The sequence below is a fragment of the Arvicanthis niloticus genome, chromosome 2 (genome assembly GCF_011762505.2).
Source record: "Arvicanthis niloticus isolate mArvNil1 chromosome 2, mArvNil1.pat.X, whole genome shotgun sequence".
NCBI lineage: Eukaryota > Metazoa > Chordata > Mammalia > Rodentia > Muridae > Arvicanthis > Arvicanthis niloticus.
The window spans coordinates 114,463,753-114,483,126 of NC_047659.1; the positions used below are offsets into that span (position 1 = coordinate 114,463,753).

At 41.2% G+C, this 19,374-nt stretch overlaps 1 protein-coding gene across 1 annotated transcript in view; it reads left to right on the forward strand.

Moving 5' to 3' along the window:
• Positions 1–19,374, forward strand: part of Sec23b (SEC23 homolog B, COPII component) — a 38,535-nt gene that overhangs the window by 878 nt on the left and 18,283 nt on the right. The window contains exons 2-11 of the mRNA XM_034494628.2: positions 2,036–2,270; positions 4,259–4,316; positions 6,398–6,484; positions 10,065–10,301; positions 10,403–10,488; positions 11,229–11,373; positions 11,786–11,944; positions 12,272–12,387; positions 15,050–15,173; positions 17,002–17,082. Coding sequence (XP_034350519.1) covers positions 2,050–2,270; positions 4,259–4,316; positions 6,398–6,484; positions 10,065–10,301; positions 10,403–10,488; positions 11,229–11,373; positions 11,786–11,944; positions 12,272–12,387; positions 15,050–15,173; positions 17,002–17,082 — 1,314 coding nt within the window. The 5' untranslated portion in view covers positions 2,036–2,049. The remainder of the gene's footprint in view (positions 1–2,035; positions 2,271–4,258; positions 4,317–6,397; positions 6,485–10,064; positions 10,302–10,402; positions 10,489–11,228; positions 11,374–11,785; positions 11,945–12,271; positions 12,388–15,049; positions 15,174–17,001; positions 17,083–19,374) is intronic.

The window sequence follows — 19,374 nt, forward strand, 5'->3', positions numbered from 1 at the left end:
TAAAGAACTTTATAGAGGGATACCGTTATAGAATGGGGTTTGCTGAAGTAACTGCTGTAGATGCTGATGTTAGAATGTGCTGTGATTTATTTACTAGTCCCCCACCCAGGTGCCTAAGTGCTTTCTGTGTAGTCAGGGTTTCATCTTCCTGTGATTGCCAGAACTAACTAGTACATGTGTTAAAGTTTCAGTAGGAACAGACATTTGGGACTTTGTTGTATAGATTCTGTATGGTAGAATAATTAATTTGCTTTTCTGGGTATGTAAAATTGCCCAATTGCCCTCATCCAAATTATTTGTAGGATATCTATCTATCTATCTATCTATCTATCTCTCTCCAAATATATATATATAAATTATTTTTGATAGGATCTCCCTATGTAACCCAGGAGGCTTTGAACTCTGTTGGTTCTTCTGCCTCAGCCTCCCAAATATGGAAATTACAAGACTATGCTTCCATTCTTATTTCATAGGTTCTGGGGTTTTTTTTGTTTTTTGTTTTTTGTTTTTTGTTTACTTGCTTGAACATGTGCTTTGTGTGTGTGTGCACCTGTCAAGCCACTCATCTTGGGGTCAGAGGCAACTTTTGTGATATTGGGCCCTTCCTTCCATCTTTTCATGGGATCTGAGGATCTCACTCAGGTTTCAGACTTACCTGGCAAGCACTTTACTCACTGGGCCATCTTGCTAGTTCTTTTTGTTTTCCTGATTGGCTTGTTCAGTTGACCTTTAGTCACTTGTGTATCAATGTATTTTAGATCACAAATAGGATGCATTTGCTTAACAACATTGGGTTATCTGAGTCTGAAAGCTTAGTCTGAAAGACTAACTGTTAAAGAGTCAGAGTCTTTCAAGGATGAGCATAAGCCGACATGGTAAGGAAGGAGAACACATTGCCACTTAATACAAAAGCAAACTTCCTTCCATAGTTTTGGTATGCCCATTAGAAATGCTTCAGTGCCAAGCTGCTTCCTGTTAATAACCAGATTCTCAGATCAGCATACAGTTCTCTTCTTCTCAGTAAGCGAAGTGGTGGGGGTGGCGGGGGGACGCAACACGATGACGGACATACAAAAATCAAGGTTACTTGGAATGTGACATTTCATACAATATTTACTTTGATTGATAAAGAAAGGGAATTAGGAAAATTGTTGGATCATGAAACAGAATTTGAGACTTACCTTTGGATACATGGTTAAAACTGGCTTGTCTGAGAAATTTAGCTCAGTGTTTGAGTGCTTGCCTAGCACAAGGTCCTGGATTTGACCCTTAGCATCACAAATAAATAATTACTAGTAATGTCCAACTACACACAGTTAACAAATGTTCAACCTCTAACCTTTTTGATTAATTTTTTTCAAGTACTACAGAGATGGTTTGAGAAAAGTAGCCTGATTATTTTATTTTTTGCCAACTTGACACAAGCCATGGTCATTTGAGAAGAGGGAACCTCAGGTGAGAAAATGTCCCTATCAGACAGGCCTGAGGGGCATTTTCTTGATTGATATATGAGGGTCCAGCCCACTTTGGGCAGTGCTACCCCAAGGCAGGTGGTCCTGAATTGTATAAGAGAGCAGGCTGAGCATGTCTTGAGGAATGAGCCAGTACACAGTGTTCTTCCATGGCCCCTGTGTTAGTTCCTGCTCTGCCTTTCCTGGAAGATGATGCACACTACACAGAAGCACTTGGGCACCATGGGGGTGGTGTGGTGTAAGTTAAAATAAACCCTTTTCTCCTCACGTTGCTCTTGGTCACGGTCTTTATCATATCGGTAGAAAACTAAGGCAGGAAGGAAGAGTAATCAACTTTGGGGGTCTGAGAGAAGGTAGCTACCTTTATCCTGTAGTGACAGGCTTTTCTAGACTGGGTATTTGTGAAGTAGCATGTTATAATACCATCTCTTTAGGACTGAGCACTGGGATTTCTGGTGTGAACCACTGCGCCTGGCTTGGAACCAACTTTTTTTTTTTTTTTTTTTTTTTTTTTTTTGAAGATGAGCTGAGAATTTTGCACATAATTAAAACTTTATCTTTAGTTTCCTTTTAGACCATGGCAACGTATCTGGAATTCATTCAGCAGAATGAAGAAAGAGATGGTGTGCGTTTCAGTTGGAACGTGTGGCCTTCTAGCCGCCTCGAAGCCACAAGAATGGTTGTTCCCTTGGCTTGTCTCCTCACTCCTTTAAAAGAGCGCCCAGACTTACCTCCTGTACAGTATGAGCCTGTGCTTTGCAGTAGGCCCACCTGCAAAGCTATTCTCAATCCACTTTGGTATGAATTCTTTTTAAAAACTGGTAAAAATGATGAATATAGTAAATTGTTGTCTTTATGCAAGTCTTATGAAAGTCACTTGAGGTTTGTTTTTTTTTTTTCCTTTTTTGTGTTTTGTTTTTTGAGACAGGTTTTGTGTGTGTGTGTGTGTGTGTGTGTGTGTGTGTAGCCCTGGCTGTTCTGGGACTCACCCTGTAGACCTCTTGAACTCATAGAGATCTGCCTACCTCTGTATCCCAAGTGCTGGGATTAAAGGCATGCGCCATTCCCTCCACCTCCATACCATCCCTTCCTGGTGAAAGTCACTTGCTTCCTACAGGAGAGTTTCCAGTTTGAGATGAGAAGTAAATGGTGAGATTCTTAGAGGATGAAACTTCCTTTGCAGATGCCCTGGTCAAAATTGGAATCTCTCTCTCTCTCTCTCTTTTTTTTTTTTTTTTTTTTTTTTTTTTTTTAATGAGGCATGTAGCCCTGTGTAGCCCTGGCTGTCCTGGAACTTACTATGGTGACCCAGCTGGTCCTTTTCTTTTCTCCTTCCTTTCTCCCCCCGTCTCAGACTATCAGTTTGCTTCTGGATTGATTGTAGACTTAAAGGGGTGTCCTTTGAAGCATTAAAAAGAATCTAAAAACTTTGCTATTTTTGTATGTACATTAATGCTGATATAGTATGTCTAGAAGAAGTACTAGGCAGAAGAATTTTTTTTTTTTTTTGGTAAAGATTATTTGTGTGTGTGTGTGTGTGTGTGTATACGTGTACATACGTGCTTGCACAAGTGCACATGCATATGTGCATATCATTTATTGTGGGTGCCTGTGGAGGCAGAAGAAAGAGAAGAACTTCTTGGCGCTAAAGTTACAGGTGCTGTGGGCTGCCTGGCATAGATGCCAGGAACTAAACTCTGTCCCTCTGGAAGAACTGCAAGTGCTGTTAGCCATGGAGGCATCTTTTTAGCCTTGGCAGAAGAAATTTTAACTTTTAACAGTTTTATTGTTGAGTGTAATTTTTTTTTATCTGAGACTCTATTAGTATATTTGGACACTATTAGAAATTACTTTTATCCATCGTTTTTGAGATAGAGTGTCTGTGCTGTGTAATTGGGTCTCACATTCCAGTTCTGTGTGACCCTCCAGCATCGTGGGGAGGATATAAGACGGCACCACCGTGCGTGGCTGAAGGAATTTTGAAACAAGTTGGAAGTGTTGAGATTTTAGTATGTTGGAGCACTTTCCTTTATTTCCCTTTTTTTTTTATTTATCAAGCCCATGTTAGGAATGTCTCAGCTCTGCTTGTAAAATGATAGCTGTTGGCTATTAATATCCTAGGTACAGAAAGGGAGAGGCAGCAATAGATGCTTTATCTTGGACCATTTCTTCCATGTTTACCAATGGCCCAAGTGTGAAATGTGCTTTCATTATTGAAATTAAGAGGTTTGACATAGGGGCTGGAAATTGGTGGTTCAGTGGTTAAGAGTACTTGTTGCTCCAGCTGAGACCCAGGGTCATGGTCCCAGCACCTAGGTGTTAGCTCAACTCCGGAACTAGAGGATTCTTTGCCCCCTTCTGACCTCTGTTAGGCATGTGTGTACATACTGGCAAAATTCACATGCACAGAAATAAAACTAAACATCTTTTAAAAAAAGTTTTACATTGTTGAACAATAAAAATGTTGGAGAAATCATTACAACCAGATTAAAATAGAAGGCAAAAGGAAAGAACTTAAGTTTATATGAGTGAAGAAATTTTAAAACAGGAACTTGGAATCGGAGAAGACAAAACAGAGTTTACTAAGTGCAAATATTTGTGGGAACCTCTTGATGTACTTGATAGCCAGTTTTCCCTGCAGTGCAGTTCCACGAATCCTTCTGTATGTGCACACTCAGAAACATACGACTGTTTAATTTATGGAACTTTAAGTCCACATTTGCTTGCTTTCTAGTTTGACAATACGTATGATATCTGTTTGTAATATTTATTTATCTATCTTGCAGTCAAGTGGATTACCGAGCAAAACTTTGGGCCTGCAATTTCTGTTTTCAAAGAAATCAGGTATGTAATTTAAAGTTATATTTGTTTTTGTTGACTGCTCTGGGAAGGATTACATGAATTTAAATTTCTATCTGTACTTGCAGTTAGCAGTCTTTGGTGCTCTCATGTCAATAGCTTTTGTGAGGCACGTTAGTGTTGAATAGTAGAGGATGCAGCATTGTCCTTTCTTCAGGTTTCGATAGGAAGTGAATATGTTACCTAAAGAAAATAGATCTGTTCTTATTTTACTGGACGACATTAAATTTTCATTTTCCAGTGTCAGTATTGAGCTTCTTCTGCTGTAAAAGTTTGTTGTTTTCTTTTGTGTCTCTCTGTGTAGCCCTGGCTGTCCTGGAACTCAGAGATCTGCCTGCCTCTGCCTTCCAAGTACTGGGATTAAAGGTGTGCGCTGCTATGCCCAACAGCTGAAGTGTTAACTACTAAACTAAAAGAAAGTTGAATGCCAATGGAGTGTTCTCTTTCTTTCTTTCTTTCTTTCTTTTCTTTTTTTTTTTTTTTTTTTTTTTTTTTTTTTTTTTTTTTTTTTTTTGGTGTTTAGATCAAATGTCTTACCTGTGCATACTAACTGAACAATACCCACAGCTAAGACCTCCTTTTAAAAGTAACTGCCGTAGGGTAAAATTGTTCTAAAACTGGATTGTAGTAATTACTGCATGACTTCTTAAAACTCATGGAACTATGCACTTAAAATGGGTGACTTTTATGATATATAAACTATGCATACCTAAATAAAGTTGATAACACTAATTATATTCAACAAGGTATAAAGAATTCAGACAGTTCCTAAGGTATTAAGAACACGTATTTACTAATCATAACTATGATTAATTTCATTTTCAGATATAGCACATACTAGGTCTAAGGATGACAGGCACAGTATAAACAATATACAGTCAGTAACTGTTTTCACTTTCCTGAGCTTGTGAGTTTTTCTTCATAGAGCATGTATATCTTAGTTAGGGTTCTACTGCTGTGAAGAGATACTAGGACCGTGCAACTCTTATAAAGGCAAGCATTTAATTGAAGCTGGCTTACAATTTTAGAGGTTTTGTCCACTATCATCATGGAAGGAAGCATGGCAGCCCACAGGCAGATGGTGTCGGAAGAGCCTAGAGTTGTATATCTCCATCTGAAGGTAGCCAGGAGGAGATTAGCATATATATAAGATCTCAAAGCACCCCCCATAGTGACACACTTCCTCTAACAAGAGCACACCTACTCTAACAAGGCCAGAGCTCCTAATAGTGCCACTCCCTATGGGCCAAGCATGCAGACATATGAGTCTATAGGGCTATAACTATTCAAACCACCACACTGTATTATTCTATTGATAACAAACCTAAATAAAGGCTTTATATCTATATATGCTTTTTTCCCCTCCTAGAGCTAAGAGCCTTGTGTGTGCTGGGGAAGTCCTGTACCACTGAAGTATGTCTTCAGCTTTTTACAGACTATTGAAGACACTTCACAATATAATTTGCAGGGCAAAGCTTAAGCAGTGTATCTTTCTTTTTTTTTTTTAATGATTTATTTATTTTTATTTCATGTGCATTGATGTTTTGCCTGCATGTCCCTATGAGGGTGTCAGATGCCCTAGAACTGGAGTTACAGACAATTGTAAGCTGCCATGTGGGTACTGGGAATTGAACCCAGGTCCTCTGGAAAAGCAGCCAGTGCTCTTAATCACTGAGCTATCTCTCCCGATTTTTTGAGTAGTATATTTTAAAGCATATGAACTTGCCTGTATGGATGGGTGAACAGGCCTTTTCTAAATACTAAATATTTTTTAAGGTTTTAAAATCATAGACATGTAAGAGAGAAGCTTTAAGTGCTTATATTTATGTTTTAGCAACATGTTTTATATTTTGTGCTTTCAAAATTAACACGGTCATGAACCAGTTTTATAAATGGAAAATAAGTGTACCATACGTGTCCACGTATAGCTGGAGCTGGAGCTCAGAGGTGGTGTACTTTCCTAACAAGGATATATATGCCTAGGCTTAATCCCCAGTCAGAGGAAACCGTAGAACTCCAGTCACTTTTAGCCCTAAGTAAATGTTGTTCTTCTTTCTTCTTGTCAGTTCCCCCCAGCATATACAGGCATATCTGAGGTGAATCAGCCTGCTGAATTGATGCCCCAGTTTTCCACAATTGAATATATGGTCCAGGTAATTTTGTCATGTATTTAATGAATATTGTTAAATTGAGTGTCCTTTGAAATACTTGGAGTTCTGAGTCTCTCACCTGCCCTCAAGAGGTAAAACTGGTGTCCATGGGAGCAGGATTCTAGATGGTATATTCTAGAATATTTGTGTTACTGACATTGTTTTCAGGTCTTGACCCAGGCTTCAAAAAGGATGGACCTGATCAGATTTAAAGCCTATCCTCCACAGCCTTCCACATCTCACCTGAAGATGCTTCATATTCTAGGTGGTCAGCTTAAAAAGTAGTGTCTCCCTCCCTTCCTGCCACTGGTCTGTGTATGCTAGAAGGAGAGATAGGTTTGCAATTAAATCCTGCAGTCTGTTTCCTTTCCTACCTACCTGCTCTTAGCTGCTACCTCTGTTTCTCCCTAAGCATTCTGGGATGTAGGTCCCTCACCCACCCTTCCTGTTGATCTTCCTTTCTTGAACATGATTTCAGTGAAATCAACAACTAAATGCAGCTGAAGAGATGAACAGTGGTGGGGACTAGCCTGGACTAGAAAGGTCAGACCCACCCCTTTCTCTTAAGAGTGACCTCTTTCTTCTATATCCCCTGTCTCACTTGGATAGAACATTCTTTGACATACTATTCAGAACATACCTAGTCTCCACCCACCACTCCTCTCCCAACCCTAGCCATCCTGGGCCATGAGCCTCCTCTCATGAGATACATTGATAGTCTTTTAGTTGATCTCCCTCAATTTTCTTTGTTTATGTTTTATTCTTAACCCAACAGCCAGTGTAACTCTGTAGAGACATATGTCCAGTCACTGATGGACTAAATTGGCCTCTCTCTACCCAAAGCAAAACATAGTCTTCAAGGCCCCGTGTCTTATCTCCCACTAGTGTCCTTGTTTAGTTCCATAGGCCTTCTTGACCCCTCAGGTGTCACACCTGCAGGAGGGTGTTTGATTTATCTTTCTCTCAGGTTGGGGCTCTTTTTGCTGTGCATTGCTCCGCATCCCTCCCTCCTCCCCACAACCATGATTTGTTTATGTGTTTGTGTGTATGTATGCATGCGTGTTTGCATACATGTATGTGCGCATGTGTATGTGAGTGTGCTTATGTGTTTTGTGCATGTATGTGAGCATGTGTATTTGTGTGTGTGTGCATGCATGCTCATGTGTGCATGTGCATGTATGTGTGTTTGAGTATCTATATGTGTTTGTGCATGGGTGCATGGGTGCATGCATGCATATACTTGTGTAAGAGTGTGTGTATGTGTGTGTGAGGTCAGAGGACAGTTTGTGGAGCCAATACTTATTTTTTGGGTCCTGGGGATTGAGTGTAGGTCATCAGGCTTGGTTTGGCCTTTATCTGCCGAGATATCTTGTCACCACAGCTTTTACCTTCTTAAGGAAGCTACCTTCATCTCTCTCTATTTTTTATTTATTGACTTTTTTGTTTGCTTGTTTTTTTTTTTTTTGCTTTTTGTTTTATGTTTTTTGTTTTTTGTTTTTTTTTTTCCCCGAGACAAAGTTCTCTGTATAGCCCTGGCTGTCCTGGAACTAACTCTATAGACCAGGCTAGCCTCGAACTCAGAGATCCGCCTGCCTTTGCCTCTCAAGTGCTGGGATTAAAGGCGTGTGTCACAACCACCTGGCATTTAATGACTTTCTGAGACATGGTCTCACTATATAGCTCTAGCTGTCCTAGGACTCAGTATATAGACCAGGCTGACCTCAAACTCACACAGATCCATCTGCCTCTTCCTCCAAAGTCATGGGCCAGCATCCCCAGCCATGATCTCTGTTTAACAAAGGGACCTGGCACCGTCCTCCATCTTAACTATTGCTGCTCCCTGGCTTCCTCCCCAGGTTTGTTCCTTTTGTTTGTTTGTTTATTTATTTATTTATTTTTGAATATTTTATTTACATTTCAGATGCCATCCCCTTTTTTCATTTCCTCTCCCTAGAAACCCCCTATCCCATCCCCCTCCTCTTTTTTGCTTTTATACAATTTTTTAAAATGTTGATAAAAGGCTTTGTAAGTTTGGTAATGCTCAATAACAAGATGCCCATACAATCAGAAGTGTGACCCAATACCAAACCTAGATATATTAACTATCTTTGACTGGTGGAGACAGAAGAACATCCCGCTCCATGCCCACCCCCCCTCTCTCATCTCCTAGCTCCTCCTCTCCTTCTCCTCCTCCTGTTCTTCCTCTTCTTCTTCCTCTCCTTAGCTCCTCCCACCTTAGCTCCTCCTACATATCACTCTTCCTGTTAAAATAAAACTTTTCTCTCAAAATACAATTAGAGCATAACTGTACCAATTTGTGTCAGTAAGGTACAAGATAGACCTAATACCCAGTCCATCATTTTGTTGACTAACCAGAACCTCTGTCATTTCTTCTAACTAAAATACTTAGTTCTGAACCTGGCTTTTTTCTTGGCTTTAGAATGAATGTCAGCTGAAAACCATCCTCTCAAATCTTTTCTCTCAAAGTAAATAGCCAGGATTGGCTATGAGACTATAAGTCTTCAACCCTGTCAGAAATCCAGAATGACTGAGTTAACTGAAATTATGGGAAGCACAAAGCATAGCTTCTAAAACTTAGCCAATTTATAGAGACTGCTGAACCCCTGGACAGTCCCTATACTACAAAACGTTGGAGCATCTGATCTTCAGTCTTCTGGCCCAGGATCATCTGACAGACCTAGTGATGCAGAATTAAGAGCTGATTACTCTGTCTTGGCCAATATAATCAGTCGACTATTCTGCAAGTGTGTCCTTTTCTGGACAGTAATTTGTCTGTAGATGGAAAGAGGCAATTCTTGCCTAGTGGCTGTCTCACCACAACTGGAGTAACTCCAAAGATGCTCAATTTCTTGAGATATTAGAAGAGGGATATTAGATATTATTGAGATATTAGAAGAGGGACTGGGGGAAGAGTAAATTGATAATCCTCTGATGCTGTGTCTTCACTGCATCCAGCTGGAATTCCAGGACATCAGAGGTTCGAGCAGGTCTGCTCAGCTTGCTTGATGAGTAGATACACCAAGGCTGTATATTCTGCAATATACAGTTCTCAAAACAAAATTTTAGTATCAAGATAATTTTTTGTTTGAATTCTGGAATCTAGTCTTCTGGCGGCCTGCCTCTGTCATGTCTAATTCCATGTAATTTGACTGGCAGGAATCTTTGTTCCTTCTGTTCAGTGATGCATCCCAGGGTTTTCAGTAACGTCTGGCACATAGTAGGTATTTAATATTGGATACATTTTTAGATTACTGTTTGTTTTGATAGACTTTGGGTCCTCATCATTTGATGATGTGATGATCAGTCAGTTGATGAGGTCACGCTGATGTAGATTCTTACATACATAGCCCTTATTCCCCTAGATATTTACAGGCATAGCGACTTAGTGTATTGTACCTGATTTGTCCTGTGGAATGCAGGCTTGTCCCTTGTGAAGATGTTTATTATTTACTTTTTGTGCTAATGAAAATTATGGAAATTGGATCTTTCTGTGCTCCCTGGTTATGTCTATGTGTATACTGATCATCACACTTTTTTTTTTTTTTTTTTTTTTATCTCAAAGAGAGGTGCTAGGTCCCCTCTGATCTTTCTCTATGTGGTTGACACATGTTTGGAGGAAGATGACCTTCAAGCCCTCAAAGAGTCCCTGCAGATGTCTCTGAGTCTCCTTCCTCCAGATGCCCTGGTTGGTCTTATCACTTTTGGGAGGATGGTGCAGGTTCACGAACTAAGCTGTGAAGGAATCTCCAAGAGCTATGTCTTCCGAGGGACCAAGGATTTAACTGCAAAGCAGATTCAGGTTAGTGCCTTATAAAGAAGCAGGAGCAAGGGTGGCTCTGCAATGCTATTATTTACTTTTAGTGTTAATGAAAATTGAATCTTTCTGTTTTTCCCTTTCAGGAGATGCTGGGCCTGACCAAGTCAGCTATGCCTGTGCAGCAAACCAGACCTGTTCAACCTCAGGAGCAGCCCTTTGTTTCCAGCAGGTGAGACACCAGTATACAGTGTCACGTGCTCTTCGGTGGCCATGTCTAACAGCCCAGACTAGGAAGAGCAAGCTTAGGGCTTCTGGGTCCATAGTTCTAAGAGAAAAAAAATTACAGACTAAGCCAGTAGATATTCAGTGTCTCAGAGAAACGTTTTGACACGATTTATCCCGTCTCCTCCTCATTGGCTGTTATCTTTGATCTTTAAGTAAAACTGACAAAACATAAAACACTTCTTTAGTTATTTTTAAATAAGCCTGTGAGGAGGCATTCACTTCCTTCAGTGTATTGAAAGCTTCTGGTGCTGGAGACAGCCTCTGCTGTCTTCAGAAACCAGAGTGTTGCTTTCTACGTAGCTTCTAAGTCTCAAGGGGCATGCAGGCAGAAACTTCAGCCTGACGAAGACTGTTCACATAAACGAGCCTCAAACAAACCGGAACCACACTAGGCTTATCATTAGGGTTTCCTTGCTGCTTAAAAGTTAATTAAACTTACTTTTTTTTTTCCCTTTTCAATTTTTTTTATGATACATGCTTAATGTATGAGTATTAGATTTTATGGCATATTTCACAGTAAAATTGCTTGGAATTGATTCTGTATTTATAGAGATAATTTTGAAGGAAAAAGTTTTGAGTTTTTCCTATTGGATAATTGTTTTAAAGAGTGGTTAATTGTGTGACCTAGGGCTGAAAGTATACTTTATTAAATCACAGCTGATATTCCCTTTTGAAATCATACAGATTTCTACAGCCCATTCACAAGATTGACATGAACCTCACAGATCTTCTTGGGGAGCTGCAGAGGGACCCATGGCCAGTAACTCAGGGGAAGAGACCACTGCGATCCACTGGTGTTGCTTTGTCCATTGCTGTTGGCTTGTTGGAGGTAATTCACATTTTTATAGAGACCTGTCCAGCCATACAAGCTGTTCTTGTTAGCTTTGTTGGAAAATTTCTTGTGCCTTAATTCAGCCCTTTGTTTATGTATCAGAAAATGTCTTGGTTATTATTATTTACATTGAGGAGGACCTCAGTATTTTACAAATACCAAGAAGTTTTTATGAAAAACTAAGGGAATTGGAGCAGTGGCGAGTGCTTTCACTGATGTAATACAAGTCCAAACCGTCTGGTTGGGAGAGGGTAAGAGCTGCTCCTCTCCCGTTATGTGTGTTACTCTGCAGCAGCACTAGGGTCAAGAAGCTGTGAAGCGGCCAGGACTTGGACTTGAATATAGAAACCGCAACCTGCTCAGAGGTGGAACTGTATGTTTCTGCCACAGTCTTTAACTCTAATTTTAGGGTACTTTCCCAAATACTGGAGCCAGGATCATGCTGTTCACTGGTGGGCCCCCGACCCAAGGACCTGGCATGGTGGTTGGAGATGAATTGAAGACTCCCATTCGTTCCTGGCACGATATTGAGAAAGATAATGCTCGGTTTATGAAAAAGGCAACCAAGGTAGGTGCCCTGGGATTCCAGCTTAATAAGTCAGACACCACATGTGGCCTGCGCCGGGTCAATGATGGCCACCTGCTGATGTCAGCTTGTGTAGTGACACTCTTCCAGACCTTGCCTCCTTTGAGCTTTCGGAGCCCACCTGGCTAGTTAGAGTGAATGGCTTTAGATTGTTTAAGGAGTTTTGACTCTAAAGCTGCATTTTGATTTTACACGGCTGTATTATAGGCAGTGAACTCCATGCTTCTGTTGTTGATTACATCCTTAGGTGTGGTAAGACGTGCCTTGGAAGCTATGCTTGTGTCTCCTAATAGTTTTCTTTCTTTACAGCATTATGAGATGCTTGCTAATCGAACTGCTACTAATGGTCACTGCATTGATATTTATGCTTGTGCCCTTGATCAAACTGGACTTCTGGAGATGAGGTGTTGTCCAAATCTTACAGGGTATGTTGACATTGAACACCTGGGAAATAAGAGAAGGAATGAATGATGGAGTTACAGGGGTGAGTGAGGCCAGCTTTGGAGTTTTCAGGTCGCTCCAAGGTTTGGATTCGTTGGCTGGAAAGGGACTGTAGGCCCTGTGGAGGAAGAAGCAGTACTTAGAAATGGTCTCAGGATTTCACTGGGAACAAGTGGCATCCGAGTAACTTTGTTTCTTCTTTGGAGTTGTTAGACTTGTCTGCAGACTGGGCCATCGAGCTAGTGTGGAGTACCTGGCCTTCAGTAGTAGACATTCTTGTGATAGTGAGTAAATGCCATCTGAGTGTCAGTGTCAAGTAATTAGAAGAAACTTGACCAGGCTAATGATTCTGCGACTAATGCCAGTCACACTGTCACCTTATGGGGTACACTTGCTACTAAGTCATGTTGTCCTCAAGTGAAAATGTAGACTGGATTCTCAGCTTGCAGTGATGGTTGGACCAGGAACCTTAGGGGGTTATGGGAACCGATTAGGAATGTTCTTTGGCTTTCCTCAGACCTTGTGCAACAGAAGCTCTTGGGGAGCAGCGGTCATGAAAGTGCAAGGGGCACTGAGGTGGAGCACTGAATCTGAAGCTCAGATGCACATCAGTGTCGCTTAGGGAACTTTAAAGACTCTAGTCAAAGGACAACAAAACAAGCTGCTTTGTCACCTTCCCCATCCCTAGTCCCCAACAGCCTAATATAAAGAACACAGGGCATGGCTTAGGTATCAGCATTCTTCAGGTTCCTTCCTGTGATTCTAAAATAGAACAAAGTTTGAGCACACACTGCCTTGGTTTCTCTGGGAGCTCATTAGAAGTGCAGCCTCAGACCTCATTCCCACTTGCTGCTGTGTCAGAACCTACCTATATTTGCCCGAGATCCCATTGAACACATGGCACATTCTGAGGAGCAGCATCTACAGAGAGCTGTGTGTGGGGCTGGAGGTCTGCATCTCTTTTCTCTTTAACTTAACATTTATTTATTTGTTTGTTTATTTGTTGGTATGTGTGTGTGCGTGTGCGTGTGCGTGTGCGTGTGCGCGTGCACGTGCGCGTGCGCGTTTCAGATGTTATCCCCTTTCCCCCATTTCCCTCCCCACCAAAACCCACTATCCATTCCCCCTCCTCCTGCTTCTATGAGGGTGTGTCCCCACCCATTCACCCACTCTCATTCCTCGAATTCCCCATACACTGGGGCATCCAGCCTTCATGGAACCAAGGACCTCCTTTACCACTTCCCACTGATGCCGGACAAGGCCATCCTTCCCTACATATAGAGCTGGAGCCATGGGTCTCTTCCTGTGTGCTCCCAGGCTGGCGGTTTAGACCCTGAGAGCTCTGGTTGGTTGGTATTGTTGCTCTCCTCATGAGGCAGCAAACCTCTTCAGCTTCTTCAGTCTTCTCTCTAACTTCTCCATTGGGAACCCAGTAATCAGTTCAATGGTTAGCTGTGAGCATCCACCTCTGAATATATCAGGCTGTGGCAGAGCCTCTCAGGAGACAGCTATATCAGGCTCCTGTCAGCATGCACTTTCTGACATCTACAACTGTGTCTGCCTTTGGTGACTGCACATGGGATGGATCCCCAGGTGGGGCAGTCTCTGCTCCACACTCCATATTTGCTCCTGTGAGTACTTTGTTACTCCTTCTAAGAAGGACTGAAGCACCCACACTTTGGTCTTTCTTCTTCATGAGCTTTATGTGGTCTCTGAGTTGTATCTTGGGTATTGCGAGCTTTTGGGCTAATATCCAGTTATCAGTGAGTGCATCCCATGTGTGTTCTTCTGTGATTGGGTTACCTCACTCAGGATATTTTCTAGTTCCATCCATTTGCCTAAGAATGTCATGATTTCATTGTTTGTAATAGCTGATAATACTCCATTGTGTAAATGTACCACATTTTCTGTATCCATTCCTCTGTAGAAGGACATCTGGGTTCTTTCCAGTTTCTGGCTATTATAAATAAGGCTGCTACAAATGTAGTGAAGTATATGTCCTTGTTATATGTTGGAGCATCTTTTGGGTGTATGCCCAGGAGTGGTATAGCTGAGTCCTCAGGTAATACTATGTCCAATTTTTTGAGGAACTGCCAGACTGATTTCCAGATTGGTTGTATCAGCTTGCAATCCCACCAACAATGGAGAAGTGTTCCTCTTTCTCCAAGAACACATCAAAACAACTGTCCATCATGATCAAGTAGTCTTTATCCCAGAAATGCAGGGATGGTTCAATATATAAAAACCCATCAATGTAATTCACTATATAAACAAACTAAAAGAAAAAACCCATATGATCATCTCACTAGATGCCGAGAAAGCATTTGACAAAATTCAACACCCCTTCATGGTAAAAGTCCTGGGAAGATCAGGAATTCAAGGCCCATAACTAAACATAGTAAAAGCAATATACAGCAAACCAGGAACCAACATCAAACTAAATGGAGAGAAACTTGAAGCAACCCACTAAAATCAGGGACTAGACAAGGCTGCCCACTCTCTCCCTACCTATTCAGTATAGTACTCGAAGTCCAAGCCAGAGCGATTAGACAACAAAAGGAGGTGTAAATTGTTTGTGAATCTTAAGGGAACAACCAAATGGCTTCCAATCTTTTTAAATGTATGCTTTCCTTCTTTCTTATCTAGAGGCCACATGGTGATGGGAGATTCTTTCAACACTTCTCTTTTCAAGCAGACATTCCAAAGAATTTTTAGTAAAGACTTCAATGGAGATTTCAGAATGGCGTTTGGTGCTACATTGGAAGTAAAGGTGCAGTAGGCTTTTAGAAAAGTTTTATTTTAAATTATCTTATATAATTAGCTTATAGAATTTTCATATGTACATGATAAATATTTAATTATTTATTATTTATCTGAGGCAGGGTCTCACTGTGTGTATCCCCAGCTGTCTTGGAACTCACTATATAGACCAGGCTTGCCTCTCCCTCCTGTGTGCGGCACTGTACTCAGCCATATTACAGACTTTTGAAACTTTACTGGGATTAGTGTGTTTCAGTTTAGACACTGCAGCCTCCGCCACTAGACATAAGCTTTAATGACCAGTTAAAAGGATCCAACAAGATGGTTATCACAAAGTATTTGCCCACCGTATTCCTTTGCTTCTTGAGGATTACCCATGTGTTTATTAGAGTTCTAAATGGGAAGTTTCTCTTTCCTCTCAGGCCCTGCTCTGTTGCACCCTGGTTTAGCATAGGCAGAGTCAGTGGGGTTTGGGGTGGGTGTTGGTTGCTATACTGAGGCTTGATAACAGGCAAGTCACACATGGTCAGTATCCATCCATCGATGTGAGTCACTGCTCAAAGTGGGGTTTATATTTAAGAAGAATCCAGGTGTTCTAATACTGTGTAGGAAATCAGAGTCCTAGACAGCTAACTCTTAAGTCATTTAGAAATCATTAAAAGGGGCTGTTAGAAACATCATTAGAGAATTAGAGAAAAGCATTAAATTATCTAGGATAGCTTTGAATAGCATTTTTACATGTTTACGGAGTTTGCTTGATTGCTTATTTAGCAGAGTTGGAGGTTGTTATAAAAGGGATAGGAAGCTGGCTCAGTGGATGTAGTGCCTGTGTGTAAGCATGCAGGCCTTGAGTTAGTACCCCAGCATTTGTGTAAAGCGGAAGAGGAATGGACTGAGCACACACCTTTAATCCTAGCACTATGGAGGCAGAGGCAGGTGGATATCTGAGTTTGAGATCAGCCTGATCTACACAGCAAGTTCTAGGACAGTTCGGGCTACACAAAGAAACCCTGTCTCAAACTACACCCGCCCCAAAAGAAAAAGAGGTATGGATTGAATTTATTCTATTGAAATGAACTCAGATTTCAAAATATTCATCTGTTTTTAAAAAAAAAAAAAAAAAAAAATCCAGAGGCAGAAGAATCTGTGAGTTCAAGGCCAGCCTGGTCTATGTAGGGAGTTCCAGAACAGCCAGGACTACATAGAGATAGATACCCTGCCTCAAAAGAAAAGGAAAAAAAAGAGAAAAGAAAAAAGATCTCCATTGATCTTATCATTATGTTACAGTTTGTGAGAGTTGTTGCCTTTCATATATATAATAGTTTCAGAGGTTGAAAATGAATAGAATTGAAAATGCCATCTGGCCAGGTATGGTGGTGCCAATCTGTATCCCAGCATTTAAGCAGAGGTAGGAGGATCGTGAGCACAAGTTCACTTGGGCTATCTATGGATTTCCAGGTTAGTCTCAGCTTCTTCTTGGGGATCCTGCTTCAAATCAAACAAATGAATTTTGTCTTTTTTGTTTTAATTTTGAGACAGTCTCATGAACTCGAGGTGGCCACAAATACGGTGAGGCTGGCTTGAACTCTTCAGCTTTTGCCTCAGCCTGCTAAGTATTACCGTTGTACCATTATACCTGGTCTTCTTGATGTATTTTCTAAGGTGGATTTTGTTGAAACTTTAATCAGCAACTAGTGTTCTTGGAAAAGCCTGAGAGGGTGTGTAGATAGTGCAATCCATTAGCGATTTTCTCTGTGGGAATTTTCCTCTGAGCTTTTATTGTCATTGTGGTGGCAGCAGGCTGGCTCCACTTTAACTTATTGTGTGATTTGTTTTAGACTTCTCGGGAGCTGAAGATCGCAGGAGCCATCGGTCCATGTGTGTCTCTGAATGTGAAAGGACCATGCGTGTCGGAGAATGTAAGGAAAAGCCACCTCCTCACTTGCCCTGAGTAAACTCATTAGCTAAGACAAACCCTGGTGATCTTGCTTTGTGTTCTCTGGGAGGTGCACTTGGATGAGAGGAGCTCTGACCCTCACTGATGACAACTCCAAGAGGTAGTATCATCTGTCCTTCTGCCCATTGATCTGTCTTTGTCCAGAGAAGGAAATGTGGAGTCAGGAAGGTAAAGTTAACCCTTGCTCAGGGTTGAAGCTGATCCAGAGGACCCAGATCTGATCCACCCACTACATCTGATACGTGGATGCTATCTCGCTGAGAGCAAAAAGCAATTCCGTACAGCAAAGGCAGACATTCAGGATTCTTCCAGAGTAACCTGTGTACTTCATAACTTAGAGTTGGTACCGTGTCTCACTCAGCTGATAATGAGCTTAGGACAAGGGACCACTTAGTTGGTCAGACAGTGGATGATACAGATACATATGTATTGTTAGTATATGAGAGCAAAGTGCAGGCATCCCTTTGGCATACTGGCTTTGCTGATGGCCCATATGCTGTGAGTATACTTTAGCTGCCAACAGACACAGCATCTGATTTATGAGGTCTCTTTTGCATTGGTTACACGCACTAAGTATAACAGAGTATGAAAAGTGAGTGTTGCATCAAGGGATGAAATCACAGACTTCCTCTTTGATTAATTTGACCCAGAGCCAACTAAAGTTTGAGTTCTTCACTTCTCTCTCTGTCTTCTGTCTGTCCATAGTTACTGGCCTATCTGTAATCTCCATGTCTGTGTCTGCCTGTCTGAATGCTATCTAGTGTCTCACTTTCCCTTTGTCTGTCTCTGTTCTGTATTTATTGAACAACACAGAAAGGATCCTGTGGAAAAGGAATGGGGTTTCTTTACAGAAATCACTAACAGTTTTACCAGGGGGAGAGATCATTTTACTGACCCCAAGTAACACAGAAGCACTCAGTACTGCAGACAAGCTATGTCTATATGTTGTTTCTAAGATGTATGGTGAATATTTGTTGTATAAAGTTGTTTCCAACATGCTGGCTGTTGTTAGCAACATGTATACATATGTATATATACACACACACACATACATACACACACACACATATATATATACATAGTAATACATATACATATATATATATACACACACACATATATAAATTACTCTGGGCCAGGGCATGGAAGAGTAGAGTATATAACTTAAGATTAAATCTATGCACTAACTAAAATGTTATCAGTTCTAAAAGCTGATTCATGGGCTAGCCAAGGCAAGTAAGGTTAATTGTTATATTGTTATTTTAAGGTTGTACTTCAACAGACTGATTACACAGTAGGATAGCCTGTGATCAAGAGGTTTATTTGGCTGTGAGGTCCAGTAAAAGTTCAGTCCTTTTACTGTAAGAGCTTTATTTTCCCCCATAAAATTGTATCAAGTGCAGCCTCTGAGGTATCCTGGGATGTAGTTACACAGTCATGCCCCTGCCTTCTTATCGTCCGGAAGGGTGGACATAGCTATTGTGGATTTAGGGTGCATAGCCACCACTTGCTAACTGAGTGGCCTGGGTACAATTCTTTTTGTTTTTGTTTTTGTTTTTGTTTTTGTTTTTGTTTTTCGAGACAGGGTTTCTCTGTATAGCTCTGGCTGTCCTGGAACTCGCTCTGTAGACCAGGCTGGCCTTGAACTCAAAAACCCACCTGCCTCTGCCTCCCAAGTGCTGGGATTAAAGGCGTGCGCCACCACCGCCCGACTCTGGGTACAATTCTTAATGTTCTGTAATTCAGTGCTTTTAGAAAATGGGAAAATAGCAGTACTTACTTCATAATATTAGGATTAAATGAGGTTGGTTAGGTGACACACTTAGGACAAGGACACACTGGAGCCCTATACAAGTTGTTCATTATCTCTTGTATGTCAGAGCAGACATTGACAGGGACTATATAAATAAAAGTTTTGCCTAGCTTGGCAGGGGGTTACTATTTGTATACATGCCTCTGTAGTCCTTGGATGGGGCAGTTTCTGCCCCAAAGCCCATCTGACAGTTAGCGGTCTCACTGTGCAGTGACTTGCACCACTACTCCTGTTTGCATGGGAGGGCTTTGGAAGGCTGCCCCATGTAGGATACTTTCTGTGAGCTTGAGAGTCTCTCTGACGAAGCTTCCTGCAGTAGTTTTACAAAGATACTTTAAAAAATTACACCACACTGATTAGTCTTCCATTTGAATTTAGCATTGAAAGTTTTGGTTGGAGGGTGAGGATGCTTTCAGGGTTAAGGAAAGCACAGTTTCAAAC